General features: G+C 48.3%; 1 protein-coding gene across 1 annotated transcript in view; it reads right to left on the bottom strand.

Moving 5' to 3' along the window:
* The window catches only part of LOC129704688 (plexin-A1-like), a 225,537-nt gene that overhangs the window by 88,394 nt on the left and 117,570 nt on the right, over positions 1-19,573 (bottom strand). Inside the window, 6 exon segments of the mRNA XM_055647980.1 lie at positions 2,935-3,034; positions 8,082-8,235; positions 10,828-10,951; positions 15,782-15,798; positions 15,800-15,879; positions 18,916-19,054. Coding sequence (XP_055503955.1) covers positions 2,935-3,034; positions 8,082-8,235; positions 10,828-10,951; positions 15,782-15,798; positions 15,800-15,879; positions 18,916-19,054 — 614 coding nt within the window.

Below are 19,573 nucleotides of genomic sequence, written 5' to 3'. Positions count from 1 at the left end.
AGGAAGGATGGTGGAGGGGAGGAATCACTGCAAGCATTGCGACGAGCCTGGCAGAGTAGCTGGAAAAAAAAGGCAGCTTGCTGAAAAGAATCCACTCCGGAAAAGTAATCCGGGGGAGTTTTAATTATTCATAACTTCAGGCTAAAAGAATGAAAATGCACATTTCAAAAGAAACTTGAACATCTTTGAAGCAATTAGTTTGTGCTTTTAATCTCTTAGGCCTCTGATTACACGGTGAACTTTCATTTAAGAAAAGGCACCAGACTGTATCGCAAAATTATAACTAGGAGCAAAAACAGCATTGAAAATAATTTCTCTCCTTTAATTATACTTGCCCCAAATGTAGCAAAATGCATTATAACCAGCAAAAGCATCTACTTGCTTATTTGCTTTAAAGTAAAATGCTGACTTGTTTATTACTATGATTAAAAAGATGGTAATTGGAGATTTATTAATATGCAAATTTATATCATTCTTAATAGAGCATGTTAATTAACATGGAACCTCGAATGTCAGCAAGGAATAAACTTGTGTGTTTTTCATAAATGCAAAAAATAAAATCTGTCAAATTCTCGTTTTTTCTCTTTGTTGTGATAATGCCATACCCACACAATACCTCCCTCCTTTCAACTCACCCTCCGACTTAGAACACAGATCAGTGCAGGCATGTAAGAGGAAATCTCAATCTCCATCTACGGGGACAGTGTGGAGAGAATGTCCAGCTTTTTATTTTGGGCACTCACATCTCAGAGGACCTCACATGGTCCACCAACACCGCTGCGCTGGTCAAAAAGGCACAGCAACGACTGTTCTTTCTGAGAACATTGAAAAGGACTGGTCTTCCCCAACAGCTGCTGACAACCTTCTATCGCTGCACGACAGAGAGCATACTATCGAATGGCATCTCTGTGTGGTATCTCAGCTGCACGGAGGCGGAGAGGAGAGCTCTTCAGCGCGTCGTCCACAGAGCGCAGAAGATCATTGGGACACCGCTACCAGCCTTGGAGGGCATCTACCGCACACGGTGCCTCAGGAAGGCTGTCAGCATTCACAAAGACTCCTCACACCCTTGTAATGGACTGTTTGAACTACTTCCTTCCGGCAGACGTTACAAGGCCTTCTACGCCCGCACCTCCAGACTCAGGAACAGCTTCTTTCCCAGAGCTATAGCGGCTCTGAACCGGCCCTGCTGAGTGCCCCCCACCCCCATGGACTGTCTCCCTCGGATGGTCACGTCGCACAGACACATCTGCACTTTAGTCTGTTTTGACTATTTTACTGTTGTAATGTTCTTTGTACAAACCATGTTCTCGGGGTATCTAAACCTAAATTTTAGTAGTTACTTAAGTTATGATGTCGGATGGAAGCTGCATACCCAAATCTCGTTGCACTTGTGCAATGGCAATAAAAGATATTATTATTATTAAATGTTGTCGAGCTGAGAAGATATACAAGGATGTTGCCAGGACTCGAGGGCCTGAGATATTAGGCGAGGCTATGCATGTTGGGGCTTTATTCCTTGGAGAGCAGGAGACTGGGGGAATGATCTTATTGAGATGTACAATGTCACCAGAGGAATAGATCAGGTAAACTAAGAGTCTTTTGCCCAGAGTAGGGGAATTGAGAACCAGAGGACATAGGTTTAAGGTGAGGGGGGGGGGGAAAGAATTAATGGGAACCTGAGGAGCAACGTTTTTATACAAAGGATGGTGGGTGTATGGAACGAGCTGGATGAGGAGGTAGTTGAAGCAGTTATTATCGCAACGTTTAGGAAACATTTAGACAGGTACATGGGCAGGATAGGTTTAGTGGGATATGGGCCAAACGCAGGAAGGTGGGATGAGTGTAGATAGGACACGTTGGTCGGCATGGGCAAGTTGGGCCAAAGGGCCTGTTTCAAGGTTCAAGGTTTCATGGTCAGTTTATGTTCACATGTACTAGTTAAGGTAACAGTGAAATTTGAGTTAGCATACAGCCATTCCAAGTGAAAAGCAACAAAATAAACGTTTACATAAACATCCACCACAGTTAGTTCCACATTCCTCACTGTGATGGAAGGCAATACAGTTCAATCTTCTTCCTCTTTATTCACCCGTGGTCGGGGCAGTCAAACTATCCACAGTCGGAGCGATCAAAACTCCCACAGCTGCAGATCGAAGCCCCCGTTGGGGTCGTTGAAACTCTCTCCACGGCATGGAGCTCCCGAGTCGGCCTCTCCTTACCAGAGATCGCGGGCTTCACGATGTTAAAGTCCACAGGCCCCGCGGTTGGAGCTTCAATCCCCGGCAAAGGGATCGCAAGCTCCGCAATGTTAAAGTCCCACAGGCTCCCTCGGCCATCGGCCTCCAGGAAAGGCCGCCAACGCCACGATGTTAGGCCGCAGCGGGGACGGAGAGATCACGGGGTAGACTAGATCACGGGGATGGTCTAGATCACGGGGATGGACTAGATCACTGTGGTAGACTAGATCATGGGAGTAGACTAGATCACGGGGTAGACTAGATCACGGGGTAGACTAGATCGCAGGGTAGACTAGATCACGGGGTAGACTAGATCATTAGTAAACTAGATCATGGGGTAGACTAGATCACGGGGTAGACTAGATCACGGGGGTAGACTAGATCATTAGTAACTAGGGGTAGACTAGATCAGACTAGATCACGGGGTAGACTAGACTAGATCACGGGGTAGACTAGATCACGGGGTAGACTAGATCATGGGGGTAGACTAGATCACGGGGTAGACTAGATCACGGGGGTAGACTAGATAGATCACAGGGTAGACTAGATCACGGGGTAGACTAGATCACGGGGTAGACTAGATCACGGGGTAGACTAGATCACGGGGTAGACTAGATCACGGGGTAGACTAGATCACGGGGTAGACTAGATCACGGGGGAGAAGGCGCTGACAGAGAGTCATGGAAATACTCACGACTGATGGACACTGCAGTTGTAGAACACAAAGTCCGTGCTGACAAACTTCTTGCCGGTCTCCTTGGACTTGAGGTACAGCTTCACCACTCGCTTATCTCCTGCACAAAGCAAGTGTCAAACGGATCATTAAACATGGATTCCCAGCGATGGTTACATTATTAACGTCAGGATCAAGCTCAACAATACAACCGAGGGAGTGCCCAACTTTCCCAAGGAACCTTCTCACCTTCCAACCTCACGGAAACCCCATCCCTCCAAACTCCCATTGGAGCTGACCCCTCCAGCCCAATATTCCCATTGAAACCCATTCACCAGCCCAATATTCAGAATGGAACCCATCCCTCCAATCCCCGACATTCCCATTGAAACATCCCACCCAATTCAACATTCCCACTGAAACCTATCTCTCCGATTCCTCACCATTTCCATTTAAACACATCTCTCCGAATCTTTGAGATTCCCATTAAAACATCCCCCCAGTTCCTCGGCATTCCCATTGAAACTCGTCCCTGCAATCACTCAAGATGCCCATTGAGACCCATCCCTCCAATTCCTCAATATTCCCATTGAAACAACCCTCCAACCCCTTAACATTCCCACTGGAATTCATTCCTTCAGCCCAACATTCCCAGTGGACCTCATCCCTCCAATCCCGCAACATTCCCATTGAAGCTCATCTCTCCAATACCCATTTCACTGTGGTCACTCATTCTAATGCCACCATTCATGGTGCAAGTCACATGCCTTCCCCAGCCCATTCGTTTTTCCTTCTGCTGTTCCCCGCACAATATACAGTGCCAGAAATTTGAGGTCACGCAATATTCTTAAAAACTGTCCGAGTCAAGACCTTTCCTAACACCACCAGCAAATAAATACAATCATACTCCTGATAAAACCGAGTTTGTACGTTCTCCCTGTGACCGCATGGGTTTCTTCCGGGTACTCGGGTATCCTCCCACTTCCCAAAGACGTGCGGGTTTATAGGCTAATTGACCCTGCTCAAAATGGCCCCTCTAGTGGAAGGAGTGAATGCAAATGTGAGACCACTCTGAACGGCTGATCGATGGTCGGTGTGGACTCATCGGGCCAAACGACCTGTTTCCATGGCAATCAATCATCCGTTCGATCACCTGTCCAGACTAGTTTCTAGTATCTTTCAATTAATAACTACTAATTATCAATAATTACAACTGCTCTAAATGTCAAATATCTCTGATGGAGTCAAGTTCTCAAGACAATTTGGTCGATTCAGATATTTTAAGTTTAGTTTAGTTTAGAGAAACAGCGTGGAAACCGGCCCTTGGGCCCACACCGACAATCAATCACCCGTCCATGCTAGTTCTATGTTATCGTGCTTTTGCATCTATTCCCTACAAATGGGGGCAATTTACAGAAGCCAATTAACCTACAAACCCGCATGCCTTTGGACTGTGTGAGGAAGCCAGAGCACCCAGAGAAAACCCACGCAGTCACAGGGAGAACGTGCAAACTTCGTACAGACAGCACCCGTGGTCAGGATCGAACTCGGTTCTCTGGCTCTGTAAGGCAACAACTCTACCACTGCACCAGTTCCGCCCCTTTAGCCGCAATTTTATGGTTAAAAAAGTCCATCAGATTTGAATTAATAATGGACTTGTCATCATTTGAAAATAATTCCACATTTCCCTCAACCACTTTGAGTAGAAATCTTTCCTAATTCACTCCCCGGAGAGCCTGGCTCAAACTCTGACTCCATCGCTTCTGCCTAACACGACAACCCCCTCAACGGATTGCATCAGCCGACAATATCCTGAACTGAGATCTCAGTGACCTGATTTCTCTCTCACTCTCTCTCTCTCTCTCTCCCTCCCTGTCTTTCTATCTCGGTGCTTACAATCCTGGGCCCCCTCACTGCACATTCATAGAGTCATACAGTGTGGAAACAGGCCCATCGGCCCAACTTGCCCACACCAGCCAACCAGTCTTATCTATACGTTCCACCTGCCTGCGTTTGGCCCATATCCCTCCAAACCCGTCCTATCCATGGACTTGTTCCTTAAATGTTGCTTCAAACTACCTCCTCCGGCAGTCCGTTCCATACACCCACCACCCTTTGTGTGAAAAAGTTAACTCTCAAATTATTATTAATTACTTATTATTATTATTATTCCTATTAAATCTTTCCCCCCTTTGTCCTCTGGTTCTCGATTCCCTTGCTCTGGGCATAAAACTCGGGCGTTTACCCGATCTATTCCTCTCTTGATTTTGTACACTGCTGTAAGATCACCCCTCAGCCTCCAGCGCTCTAAGCAATAAAGTCCTAGCCTTGCTCAACCTCTCCCTACAGCTCAGGCCCTCAAGTCCAGGCAACAGCCTGGTAAATCTTCTCCGCACCCATTCCAGCTTGACAACATCTATCCTAGTACACGGTGACCAAAACCATGATAAATCAAAGAGTTTGTTTAAAAAATAAGCCAACGCTCTCAAAAACAGGGTCCTCGACACTATACCCCTTCCTAGCCCCCCAAATCTTTCATCGATTACATCTGCAAGAATAATTTGCTGCCTTTGGCTCTCTCTGACCCTGGTCCCAATGCACAAGTCCACGGAAACATCTGGAAGACATCTGCGGCAGTACTCGCAATAATTAATTTTTTTCCTTCAATTTATTTCTGTGCAAATATTTCACCCCCAGCGATACTCAGACCATAACATGTACTTATGCAACTCCCCAGGCACCTCAAAAAAGTTATAGCTTGTGATCAGCCACAACTATAATATAAATTTAAGTTCTTCCAGCAACAAAAAAAAAGCAAAACGAGTCCAGGGATATTTTCCTCTGGGCATGACACTGACTGTGAGTCAGGACTTTCAAACCAACACCCAGCTTTTGACAGCCCAAGAAACCTCCTCCGTAAACATCTCACGGAGGCCGCCACCACCTCTCATCTCCGTCCAACCTCTGTAGTAATATCCAAGAGAGAGGTCCACAGTCTATAGTCAGCTGGAAGTTTATTTTTATTTATCAACTCAGAAGGGTCAGACGTTTCCATTTGTCATACTTGGCCCACTCACTGACAGCAGAGTGCTTTAGACCAGACTTTAGAGATACAGCGTGGAAACGGGCCCTTCTGCCCACCAAGTCCGTGCTGACCAGCGATCACCCCCCGTACACCAGCACGATACTACACACTAGGAACAATTTACAACTTACCACAGCCAATTAACCTACAAACCTGCACGTCTTTGGAGTGTGAGAGGAAACCGGTGCACCCGGAGAAAGCCCACGCGGTCACAGGGAGAACGTGCAAACTCCGTACAGACAGCACCTGTAGTCAGGATTGAACCGGAGTCTCTGGTGCTGTGAGACAGCAACTCTACTGCTGCGCCACCGTGCCACCCAGCACTTCATGCCCAGTTCCACAGTGTTGCCCTCGTCATTGTGTTTCACAATGTATTTACTCTGTGATCTTTATGTGAACAAGGAATTTCATTGTACCCTAGTGTATACGACAATTAACTTGTCTAAATCTAATTACACTCTCCTCTGAATGAGAAAGTTGCAACGGTTCCACTGTTCGCATTCCTTTATCCCTTCGTTATCACCACTTCCCCAGCCCACAATGGGCCATTGTGGGCTCCACTCTTCCTCGGCCATCTGTTGCTGGCCCTGATTTGTTCTGGCCTTTTCCTTCCTAAGTCCCACCCCCCACCACCACACTCCCTCTACATTCAGTCTAAAGAAGGGTTCCAACAGGAAACATCACCTGTTTCCTTTCTCCACAGATGCTGCCTGACCCGCTGAGTTACACTTTGTGTCTATCTTCAGTATAAACCCAGCATCTGCAATTCCTTCCTGCACGTGTTTAGTTTAGAGATACAGCATGGAAATAGGCCCTTCGGCCTACCAAGTACATGCCAACCGATGATCACCCATTCTGTCAAGTTATTCATTATCCCACTCTCGCATGTTACACACGAGGAGCCTTACAGCGCCAGAGACCCGGTTTCGATCCTGACTACGGGCGTTGTCTGTATGGAGTTTGCACGTTCTTCCCTGTGACCGTGTGGGTTTTCTCCGGGTACCCGAGTTTCCTCCCACACTCCAAAGTCATGCTGGTCTGTAGCTTAATTGGCTTCAGTAAAAATGTAAATTGTCCTTAGTGTGTAGAATGGTGTACAGGGGTATCGCTGGTCTTGGTGGGTCAAAGGGCCTGTTTCAGCACTGTATATCTAAAGTCACTGTCGGGTGAGGAGGGAACGTGAAAGACATCCGGGTTGGAGCAAGTGGAGGCATAGAGAGCTGGGGTCACACAGAGAGATGGGGTCACTGAGAGAGCTGGGGTCACACAGAGAGATGGGGTCACAGAGAGAGCTGGGGTCACAGAGAGAGTTGGGGTCACAGAGAGAGTTGGGGTCACTGAGAGAGCTGGGGTCACTGAGAGAGCTGGGGTCACTGAGAGAGCTGGGGTCACACAGAGAGATGGGGTCACAGAGAGAGATGGGGTCACAGAGAGAGCTGGGGTCACAGAGAGAGCTGGGGTCACACAGAGAGTTGGGGTCACAGAGAGCTGGGGTCAGAGAGATGGGGTCACAGAGAGAGCTGGGGTCACAGAGAGAGCTGGGGTCACAGAGAGAGCTGGGGTCACAGAGAGAGAGAGCTGGGGTCACAGAGAGAGAGAGCTGGGTCACAGAGAGAGAGAGATGGGGGTCACAGAGAGAGTTGGGGTCACAGAGAGAGTTGGGGTCACTGAGAGAGCTGCGGTCACACAGAGAGATGGGGTCACAGAGAGAGCTGGGGTCACAGAGAGAGCGGGGGTCACAGAGAGAGCGGGGGTCACAGAGAGAGAGTGAGCGGGGGTCACAGAGAGAGAGAGATGGGGTCACAGAGAGATGGGGTCACAGAGAGATGGGGTCACAGAGAGAGAGATGGGGTCACAGAGAGAGATGGGGTCACAGAGAGAGATGGGGTCACAGAGAGAGAGATGGGGTCACAGAGAGAGAGATGGGGTCACAGAGAGAGAGAGATGGGGTCACAGAGAGAGAGAGATGGGGTCACAGAGAGATGGGGTCACAGAGAGAGAGAGATGGGGTCACAGAGAGAGATGGGGTCACAGAGCGAGCTGGGTTCGCAGGTTGGTGACACAGGTGAACGGTAAAACTTACCCTGGCCTCTGGTGATTGGGACGATGTCTTTGGCAGAGGGGGAGCGACAGTAGATCCGACCGTCCATAATCCGACCCTCCGTCTCCGTGAAGTCTTCAAAGGAACAGTTGACACCGGTGGAGAGGTCGGGAACGTTGCGGGTTTGTAAGATTAACTGTGGAGAGACGGGGGAATGAGAGAATGGGAGATGGAGGGGGGAGAGAAAGGGAGGAGATAGAGAGTGAGGAGAGAAAGAAGGGGGAAGATAGAGTGTAAGTGATGGAGGGAGGGAAGGAAAGGAAGGAGAGAGGGAGAGGTGGAGGGAGAGGGAACGGCAGAGGGGAGAGGGAGAGGCGGAGGGAGAGGAGAGGGAGAGGGAGGAGGGAGGGAGAGGGAGAGGTGGAGAGGAGAGGGAGAGGTGGAGAGGAGAGGGAGAGAGGGACAGTGAGAGAGGGAGAGGGGAAGAGGCAGAAGGGACAGAGAATGGAGAGGGGAGGTGGGAGGGGAGAGAGTGTGGCAGGGAGGAAGGGATGAGCGAGGGGGAGAGAGGGAGTGAGGAGTGTGGGGGGGGGGCAATTTGAGATTGGGAAATGTTGAAGAGGAGAGCGGGCAAAAGAGGATAGAGAGAAAGGATATGAAAGAAAGGAAGAGAAGAAGGGAGAAACGGAGGGGAGAGAGGAGAAAATGGAACGGGAAAGAAGCAAAAGGGGTAAGAGGGGAGAGAACATTTAAAAATTAAAATAAAATACAGTGAAAATCTCCCCACTGATGCACAGGTCCTTACTCCGACACTAAGTCACAGTCACTGCCTCACCGATCAGCCTACATTAACCCCTTCCCCTCTCCTCCAGCGCTGAGCAAGAGTGACCTTGCAGGAGACGGGCACTCTAGACACCGTCCTCTCCACCTGCTGCCTCCGCTAGGGTGTACAAAGTGCAGGGCAGCACGGTGGCACAGCGGTACAGTTGCTGCATTACAGCGCCAGAGACCCGGGTTCCATCCCGACTACGGGCGCTGCATATAAGGCGTTTCTACGTTCTCCCTGTGACCGTGTGGGTTTTCTCTGGGTGCTCAGTCCGGTTCTCTCCCACACTTTAGAGATGTACATCACCCCGTCGTACACTAGCACTATCCTACACTCTAGGGACAATTTGCTATTTTACTGAAGCCAATTAACCTACAAACCATCATGTCTTTGGTGTGTGGGAGGAAACCCGGAGCACCTGGTGAAAACCCATGTGGTCCCAGGGAGAACGTGCAAACTCCAGACAGCACCTGAGGTCAGGATCGAACCCGGGTCTCTACCCGCTACGCCACCCCACTAATTGTTGACTATTTACTTATTTGTGAGTTATTGTGTTAACAGGCCTATACATCTGCAGCATTAAAATACAAAGTGCTGGAGTAACTCAGCGGGTCAGGCAGCATCTCTGGAGAAAGTGGATAGATGACGTTTCGGATCGGGACCCTTCTGCAGACAGACTGCCGGGGGGATGAAAACTGGAAGCGAGGAGGGGCAGGACAAAGCCTGGCAGGCGAGGGGGTTTATTGACTGCCAGATGGTTGGACAAAGGCCACACACACACACCCACACACACACACACTGTGACACACACACACACACACACACCCACACTGTGACACACACACACACACACACATACACTGTGACACACACACACACACACACTGTAACACACACACCCACACTGTGACACACACACCCACACACACACACCCACACTGTGACACACACACACACACACACACAGTGACACACACTGTGACACACACACTGTGACACACACACACACACACACACACACAAAAGGACTAGACCAGTACGAGAGGGAGGCGGGAAAGGTTTGTGTATCGGCTCACTTTAGCGGGATGGTGTGAATTATGTCAAAGGTTAATGCCGTCAACTTCCCCTCTCCTCCCTCACCCACCACTTCAAAACCAAAGGAACAACACAAGTGTCTCATAGCCAATCTGGTTCCAAGACCCAGGCCCAGCCAATGATGTTCTATATTTGCGGTGGATTCCTGTCAGTGCTCTGGTAATTCATATAAATATTCCACACTAACTTTGGACCTCAGCCAGAATCCTCTGGCTTCAGTGGAAACATTAACTCACACACTCAAACATGTATACATACATACATACACCCTCAGATATACTCATTCATCCATGCATTAGGGAAAGGACATGGGGCAGCACAGTGGTAGAGTTGCTGCCTTACAGCGCCAGAGACCCGGGTTCGGTCCTGTCTACAGGTGCTGTCTGTACGGAGTCTGTACGTTCTCCCCGTGACCTGTGTGGGTTTTCTCCGAGATCTTCAGTTTCCTATCGTACTCCAAAGGCTCCAACGGTTTGTAGGTTAATTGGCTTGCTATAATTGGAAATTGTCCCTAGTGTGTGTAGCTGGTTGGCACGGTCTCGGTGGGCCGAAGGGCCTATTTCAGTGCTGTATCTCTAAACTAAACTAAAGCCAAACTCCACTGGACTGTTTGTAAGGAAAATAATTTCACTGTGTTAACAATTAAGGTATGCGATTATAAAATCATTGACTGATTAAAATACTATTGACTGAAGAAGGAGTCTGAGTAAGGGTCGCGACCTGCAACGTCACCCATTCTTTCTCTCCAGAGATGCTGCCTGTCCCGCTGAGTTACTCCAGCTTTTTGTGTCTCAGCACTATTGACTGTTGATATTGAGATCAAGGCGCATCAACACACAGATATTGAGACAAGCCAGTGAGACTCACCAGGACCTCGGAGGTGGTGACGGAGATATTTTGAGGTTGCACACTGAGGTGCACGCACTGCCGCACGTTAGACGCAAAGCGCTGATATTCATTTGCACGGTTGCATTTGTCCTTGCGGGAGCATCTGTGGAGACACAAGAATCAAAGGTCACCAGCCGGCCCCGACAACCAACGCACTACAAACTACCTTGGTTTACACTAGGGACCTTGGACATCGGGCTTTTTCTGCACTAATATCTGAAGGAGCACCAAAGTCAAAGGTCACAAGCTGACGCCTACAACCAATGCACAACAAACTATGAACTTGGACAATAACATGGATAGAATCGGTTTAGAGGAACATGGGCCAAATGCGAGCAGGTGGGACTAGTGAAGATGGGACATGTTGGTCGGCATGGGCAAGGTGGGCCGAAGGGCCTGTTTCCACACTGTATGACTCAATGGCACTGTACAAACTGTCTAGGTTGCATGAGGGGCTTTATAATATTCGATTTATTCATCTCTTTTTGTTTCTTGTATTATATATTGAGCACAGTGTTTACAGTCCTGCCACATTTCTGCAAGGAAGAATTTCATTTAGGGTTTAGAGATACAGCATGGAAACAGGCCCTTTGGCCCAGGCCGGCAATCGATCGCCGGTTCACACAGGTTCTATGTTATCGCACTTTCTCATCCACTCCCTACACACTAGGGGCAATTTACAGAGGCCAATTAGCCTACAAACCTGCACGTCTTTTGGATGTGGGAGGAAACCGGAGCACCCGGAGGAAATTCACAAGGTCACAGGGAGAACGTGCAAACTCCGCACAGTCAGGATCGGACCTGGTTCGCTGGGGCTGTAAGGCAGCAACTCTACCGCAGCACCACTGCATTCATTGTTCTGTTTTCGATACTTATGACATTTAAACACTCTTAACAGAAGTGACTCTTAACAAAAAACATAGATCAGTACATCACAAGGTTGGGCACTTCCTTCACGTCCAAAAGACGTGTGGATCTGAAGGCTAATTGGTCTCTGTAAATTGCCCCGAGTGTGTAGATTAGGTGTACAATCTGGGGAGGAGGTTCTGAGATTGTGGGAGGATAACAAAACGAGCCTAAATCCTCTGGTTCTTGATTCCCTATCCTAAACGACTGTACATTCACCCTATCTATTCCCCTCGTGAGAGTGGTCCTGACCTATTATCTACTTCATTGGGACGCTCTTTAATCAGACTTTACCTTGCACTAAACATTATTCCCTTAATCCTGTACATTGTAGATGGCTCGACTGTAATGATGTATAGTTCTTTTCGTTGACACGTAAGTTCATAAATTGCAAGAGCAGAATAAGCCAATCGGCCCATCAAGTCGACTCCGTCTTTCAATCATGGCTGAACTATCTTTTGCTCGCAACCCCATTCACCTGCCTTCTCCCCATAACCCCTGACACCCGTACTAACCAAGAATCTATCAACGTCGGTATATACCTCGGTATATGCCACAATAAACAAAACAAACAAAAACTCATCAAGAACCTATCCATCGCCGCTTTGAAAGTCCAATGACCGGCTTGTAATCTTCTTTGAGGACGTTCGTGTATGAAGACCATCCAAGAGGGCCGTCTAAAGATGTCCCAGCCCCTCATTCCAATCCATCATCTTTCAGATTGTGAATCTTGTCAGATTGTTGGCACATCAACCCAAACAATCCTGCCCTGGGCTCTTGGCAATAAATCATTTAAACTTGTGAATCAATAAATAGAAACATTTCCTCAGACCACACATGAAGAGACGGGAGAATGCAAAGGCCAAGCAATAAACTCAATGTCACTCTGTTGCTAAGGTCAAAGTTCAGACGCTTCTCTTGTTACTAGGAAGGAGATTGAAGGCTGCAAATGCAGAGCAGGCCTTAAGAAGCCATTTTTTTGTTTCACGTGGATGGGAAATTATTTTTTTCTCAATCCAGAGGTTGGAAAATGAAATAGACACACAAACAAAAAGATGTCAGTTTCAGGGCGGCACGTGGCAAAGCGGTAAAGTTGCAGCTTTACATCGTGGGAGATCCAGGTTCGATCCCAACTACGGGCGCTGTCTGTACAGAGTTTGTCTGTTCTCCCTGTGACCGTGTGTGTTTTCTCCGGATGCTCCGGTTTCTCCCACACTCCAAAGAGCTACAGGTTTGCAGCTTAATTGGCTTTGTAAAATTGTAAATCGTCTCTAGTGTGTAGGATAGTGCTCGTGTACGGGGTGATCGCTGGTCAGCGCGCACACGGTGGGCCGAAAAGCCTGTTTCCACGCTGTATCTCTAAACTAATCTAAACCAAAAATAGATTATTTTTTTTGCTATCCAGAGGCTGGAAAATAAATAGAAGTGCAAACATAAGGATGCCAGTTTTAGTTTTCGAGATACAACATGGAAACAGGCCCCACGGCACACCAAGTCCATGCCGACCATCCATCACCCTTTCACACTAGTTCTATATTATTGCACTTTCTCATCCACGAGGGGACACTTTACAAAGGACAATTAACCTACAAACCCACACTTCTTAGTGCTGTGGGAGGAAACTAGAGGACCTGGAGGAAACCATGCAGTCACAGTGAGAACGTACAAACTCCACTCACAGACAGCTCCCGAGGTCAGGATCGAACTCGGGTCTCCGGCGCTGGGAGGTCGCAACTCTACTTGTTGCACCACTGTGTCGCCCCAGGTCAGAGTTGTTTCACAGGAGTAGTTCAAGTAATGCACCAACAGGCCATTCAGTAATCTGGTGTCCATGCTCTGAACAAGCCTCATCGTCTCTTTCCTCTGCCCTCTCTTCATCATCCTATCCCTCAATTCCATCCTCCTACATATTTCTACAAACGCACGCCTTTCAGTGCTATCATTCCCTGTCGGAACGCCCAATAGATAGACACTTCTCCTAAATACCTTGTCAAATGTGTTGATAATTATTTTATATTGGTGGAGAGGGATCCATTTAAAAAAAGATTTTAAATGTTTGAAAGCACAATGTTTGATTCCACCTCAAACCTGGTAATTCTGACAACATTTCAAAGGCATTTGGATAGGTACTTGGATGGGACATGCATAGAGGGATATGGGCCAAACGCGGACAGGTGGGACTAGTGTAGATGGGACATCTTGGTCGGCACAGGCAAGTTGGGCCAAAGGGCCTGCTTCAGTGCTGTATGGCTGTAGTTTCAAATGTCCACTAATCCAGGCTACATTTTGATGAACATTTTCTGCACTCTCTTCAAAGCTTCCACTTCCTTTCTTGTAAAGGGGTGACCAGAAATGCAAGTAGATCTTAGGAACCATAACTTTTTGGCCCCATATCAGAGGAAGAATGTGCTGGCGTTGGAGAGGGTTCAGAGGAAGTTTACGAGAATGATCGGGTTAACATATGGCAAGCGTTTGACTGCACTGGGCCTGCACTCGTTGAAGTTTTGAAGGATGAGAGGGAACCTCATTGAAACTTACTGATTAGTGAAAGGCCTGGATAGTGTGGATGTGGAGAGGATAGTGGGAGAATCTAGGAGCAGAGGCCATAACCTCAGAATAAAAGGACATACCTTTAGAAAGATGATAAGGAGGAATTGATTTAGTCAGAGGGTAGTGAATCTGTGGAATTCATAGACACAACCAGCCGTGGAGGCCAAGTCAATGGATGTTTTTAAGGTGCAGATTGACAGGTTCTTGATTAGTAGGTGTGCCAGGAGTTATGGGGAAATGGGCTTGAGAGGGAAAGATAGATCAGCCATGACTGAATGGCAGAGTAGATTTGATGGACCAAATCTGCTCCTATGACTTATGAATTCGTGACTTATGACTTTTGGACTGACTCATCAGCTTCATTCTCACGTATTCCCCACTTGCCCTCACCAACTCTTAGTGTTAACTCTTAGCGATCTCCTGCCCCTGAAGATTCAATGGCTTTGACGAGCGCTGTAAATCACGTTAGTGTGTCTATTCATTCTGCCGTGAATAATTCATAGACATTTCCTGTCTAAGCAGAAATAATCCTCTTTAAAACCAAGGCACATGATATTAAGGCATGTCAAGCTCTGTAGAGCGATGGGAAAAAAAGCAATGTCACCTTGTTTAAACAGAGAAACAGTCGCAACTAAATAATTAATGTCTCAATTTCAATAATCACAGTTTGCGATGGAGATCGCGCTGCCGTTAAAACTGGGGTGGTCAAACAGAGCACACGACATGAACTCGCAAGCCGATTGTAAAGGGGAACATTAACGGGAAGGCTTTCTTCAACTTTATCACAAATGTGGATCAGACGATAGGAGGAAATTCGCAGAGACTGACAATTCCAACGGCAGGCACGGCAGAGATGGTCGGCTGCCTTCCACGTTGCCGATCAACCAGACTGCTGTAAAGGACTAAGCTCGATGAAACCTGCATCTGTCCTCCATTTACTGCTTATGGATTTTTGGTTTAGTTTGGAGATGCAGCGTTGAAACAGGCCCTTCGGCCCATCAAGTCCACGCCGACCATCAATCACCCATTCACACTAGTTCCATGTTATCCCGGTTTCTCGTCCACTCCCTACACACTAGGGGCTATTTACAGAGGGACAATTAAACAGCATACACCCATGGCTTGGGGATGTGGCGTGGAAACCAGAGCACCCGGAGGAAACCAACGTGGTCACAGGGTGGGGAGAGAAGGGGATAAACAGGGGGGAGGGGGGATAGTGCGAGAGGTGTGTGGATTGGAGAGAGGGTGGTGGTGGGAGGGAATGGGGGTGGAAGGGGGGGGGGGGCAGGGGAGGAGGAAGGGTAAGATGGAGGGGTAGAGAGGGATGGAGGGGGCAGGGTGGAGACAGGGATGGAGGAAGGAGGAGGATGGGGAGGTGGGAAGGATTGGGGGGTGTTGGAAAAAGGGAGGTGGGAGGGCTGGAGGGAGGGGAGTGTGTGTGTGGGGGGGGGGGGCACACACGGAGCACAGTACTCACATGTTATGCAGCACACACCCAGCCACAGTGGGGGTCCTGGGAGCCCAGGCAACTCTCGCAGCTCCGGTACTGGTCGCAGCTCTCCCACCGGCACTTGGCTGACCTGCAGGGGGCGATACACCAGCCAACGTTAGCCCAGCCGCCACCATAATCAGCACCTCCCCCTCGACCAGCCCCAGCCCCTCCCCACCCCCCTGCCTGCCATCCCTCTACCCACCCCCTCCACCCACATGTCTCTCCATCCGTCCTCCCTCCAACTCCCTCCTCACCCACCATCCCCTCTCCCTCTAACCCCCCCACATCCCCCTCCATCTGTCACATCTACCATACTCTTCCCCCCACACTTTCCCACCCTAATTATACTATTGTTTTGCAACCAAACGCGGCCTGCAAACCAATTTCCAACTCCGAAATTTCTTTATAAAATGATTCCTTGACGCATTTAACAGCGCTAACGTTGCTCGTTGATCAATACGATTGAAAATAGGTTTAAGCACAAAAACAATCCTAGTCATAATGTCAATACGTCAAGCTAAAGAGCAGAAAATATCTGCAAAATACTACGTTGAGGATAGTGGCGAACGGCGCTCAATAGTAAATTGAAACAAAATTTACTCAGAAGCTGTTAAAATTAGTCAATTTATTTACGAGGTTACTCCAGGAATATTGAACTTAATTCTCAGAGCTCGGGGATAACACAATTATTAGGAATTCACCGATGTGATTAGTGGGATGATTTATAAAGCTGAGAAGTGAATCAGGCATCTGCAGTTGGGCGGCACAGTGACATAGCGGTATAGTTGCTGACTCAGAGTCAGATGGCTGTTCAAGAAGGATTCAATCCTGACTACAGGTGCTGTCTGTTCGGAGTTTGCATGTTCGCCCGGTGACCGCGTGGGTTTTCACCGGGTGCTCCGGTTTCCCCACCACACTCCAAAGACGTGCGGGTTTGTAGGTTAATTGGCTTTGGTTAAAAAAGTTTAAATGTGTCTAGTGTGTAGTGTATGGGGTGATGGCCGGTCGACACGGACTCAGTGGGCTGAAGGGCCTGTTTCCGTACTGTCACTGTAAACTAAAAGAATCACATGCCCATAGGGTGAATTTAAAATCCCTACAACGGTCACAGAGATTTGCCTGACTTCGGCCCAAGAGTCCCAAGTCACACACTGATCACTGTGACTTCAGGGACCCACACTGTAGCGCAGCGGGTGGAGCCACTGTCTCACGGCGCCAGAGACACTGGTTCGATCCTGACCACAGGTGCTGTCAGTCTGTGTGGAGTTTGCACATTCTCTCTATGACCCTGAGGGTTTCCTTCGGGTGCTCCAGGTTTCCTCCCACATCCCAAAGACGTGCGGGTCGGTGGGTTAATAGGCTTTTGTAAATTTGCCCACTAGTGTGTGAGGAATGGATGTTAAAGTGGGATAACATAAAACTAGTGTGAACGCGCGATCACTGGTCGGCGTTTACTCAATTGGCCGAAAGGTCTGTTTCCATGCAGCATCTCTAAATTAAACTAAACTGTGCCTCACATATAGGAAGGAACTGCAGATGCTGGTTTACACTGAAGATAAACATAATTGCTGGAGTAACTGAGCAGGAGAGGCAGTATCTCTGAAGGAAAGGAATAGGTGACGTTTCGGGTCCCTTCTTCAGACCATGCTCACCGTACTTGTGCTAACTCCCCCTGCTTCAAGATGTGTTTAGGTTTTAATGTTTGTGTTGTGCCTCCAAACTTTATTTATCAGAAGTTTAATATTTATATCATTTATAATATTAATTATGGATATGTTTATGGCAGAGTTTGATAGATTCTTGATTAGTACGGGTGTTGGGGTTGTGGGGAGAAGGCAGGAGAATGGGGTTGAGAGGGAAAGATAGATCAGCCTTGATTGAATGGCAGAGTAGACTTCATGAGCAGAATGGTCCAATTTTGCTCCGAAAACATGTGAAGTTAGCTCACCTTGTGTACTAACAGCAGCGGTTTGCTGGCCTTTTATGCCATTTAGTGGACAATTTTAGTTTAGAGTTGCGTTTGGAGATACAGCAAGGAAACCGACAGGGAGAGGGCGACTGAATTTCAAAAGTTCAAAATCCCCAATGAAGTAGGTTGGAAGACCAGGGCAGCACACTTAACTTGTGGGAGGATCGCTCAATAGTTTGATATCAGCAACTGCTGTGTCTGGTGGCAGGTGTTTAAGTTTTTGTGTCTTCTTCCCAGTGGGGGTGGGAGAAGAGGGAATGACCGGGGTGAGAAAGGTCCTTGATTATGTTGGCTGCTTTCCCGAGGCAGCGCGAGGTGTTGACGGAGTCCATGGAGAGGCTGTAATTTGGCCACGCTGCTATAGGGAGGAAGTCGTTAGGCTGGAGATAGTGCAGAGAAGATTTACCATGATACCAGGACTCGAGGGCCTGAGCGACAGGGAGAGGCTGGCTAGGCTAGGACTCTATTCCTTGGACCGCAGGAGGCTGAGGAGTGATCTGATTGTGGTGTATAAAATCATGAGGAGAATAACCAGGATAAATCAATGCACAGAGACTTTTACCCAGGGTAGGAGAATCAATAACTGGAGAACATAGGCTTAAGGTGAGGCGGGAAAGATTTAATAGGAACCTGAGGGGCAATTTTTTCACTCAAAGGCTGGTGGTATATTGAACGAGCTACCAGGATCTCTAATGCCTAAAGTCTAAAGGAGCTCCTTGAGGTAGCTATCATTCCAACATTTAAAAGACAATTACACAAGTATGTGGATAGGGAAGGTTTAGAGGGATGTGGGCCAAATGCAGGCAGCTGGTACTTGCTTGGTTGAGGCATCTTAGTCGGCATGGATGAGTTGGGCCAAAGGGCCTATTTCCGTGCTGTATGACTCTATGACCGACTGACCAGTGGAGACCAACTACTCTATGGAGATTGGACATCAGAAGGTCATTGACGGAGGTTGCTGCAAGATGCTTTGGGCTCTTGGTTTGGGTGTGTCGTGGTCACCGTTCGAGATGGTACAGGCACCATGTTGACTTGCCTCTCACCTCTGTCTCACCCTCCCTCCCCATTCCAACCCTAAATTATCCCGTTCAGATTGGCCGGACCGGGAGCCCAGGTATCCCGGCCTACCTGTGGCCACTGCTCCTTCCACTCACCCTCTTCTCGGTCATGGCGTAGATGTACTGGTAGTCTGGGCTGAAGACCAAGTCACGGACGATGGGGTTGCCCTCGGCGATGGTCACGCTCTCGTACAGCAGTGGGTCTCCGACCGCCACTGAGTCAACCAAAACCTGCGGAGAAAGCACAGGGAATCTCCTGTTAGTGTCACTGGAATGTGGAGTCATGTTCATAAGAGTTCTCGGAGCAGAATTAGGCCATTCAGCCCATCAAGTCTACTCTGCCATTCAATCATGGCTGATCTATCTTTCCCTCCCAACCCAATTCTCCTCCCTTCTTCCCGTAACCTCTGACACCCATACTAACCAGGAACCTGTCAACCTCCGCCGTAGAAATCCCATTGACTTGGCCTCCACAGCCGTCTGTGGCAATGTATTCCACAGATTCACCACCCCATGACTAAAGAAATTCCTTCTCATCTCTTTTCTAATGGTGCTTCCTTCTATTCTAGGGGAGCAGTGACCAAGACCCTCCCACTAGTGGAAACATCCACTACACATCCACTCTATCCAGGCTATTTACTACTCGGTACATTTTCATGAGTCACCCCTCCCTCATCCTTCTAAACTCCAGCGAGTTCAGGCCCAGTGCCGTCAAACGCTCATCGTACATTAACCCAATCATTCCTGGGA

The sequence above is a fragment of the Leucoraja erinacea genome, chromosome 16 (genome assembly GCF_028641065.1).
Source record: "Leucoraja erinacea ecotype New England chromosome 16, Leri_hhj_1, whole genome shotgun sequence".
NCBI lineage: Eukaryota > Metazoa > Chordata > Chondrichthyes > Rajiformes > Rajidae > Leucoraja > Leucoraja erinaceus.
Note: the sequence above shows the minus strand (reverse complement) of the source record. Positions and strands in the feature narration are given on the sequence as shown.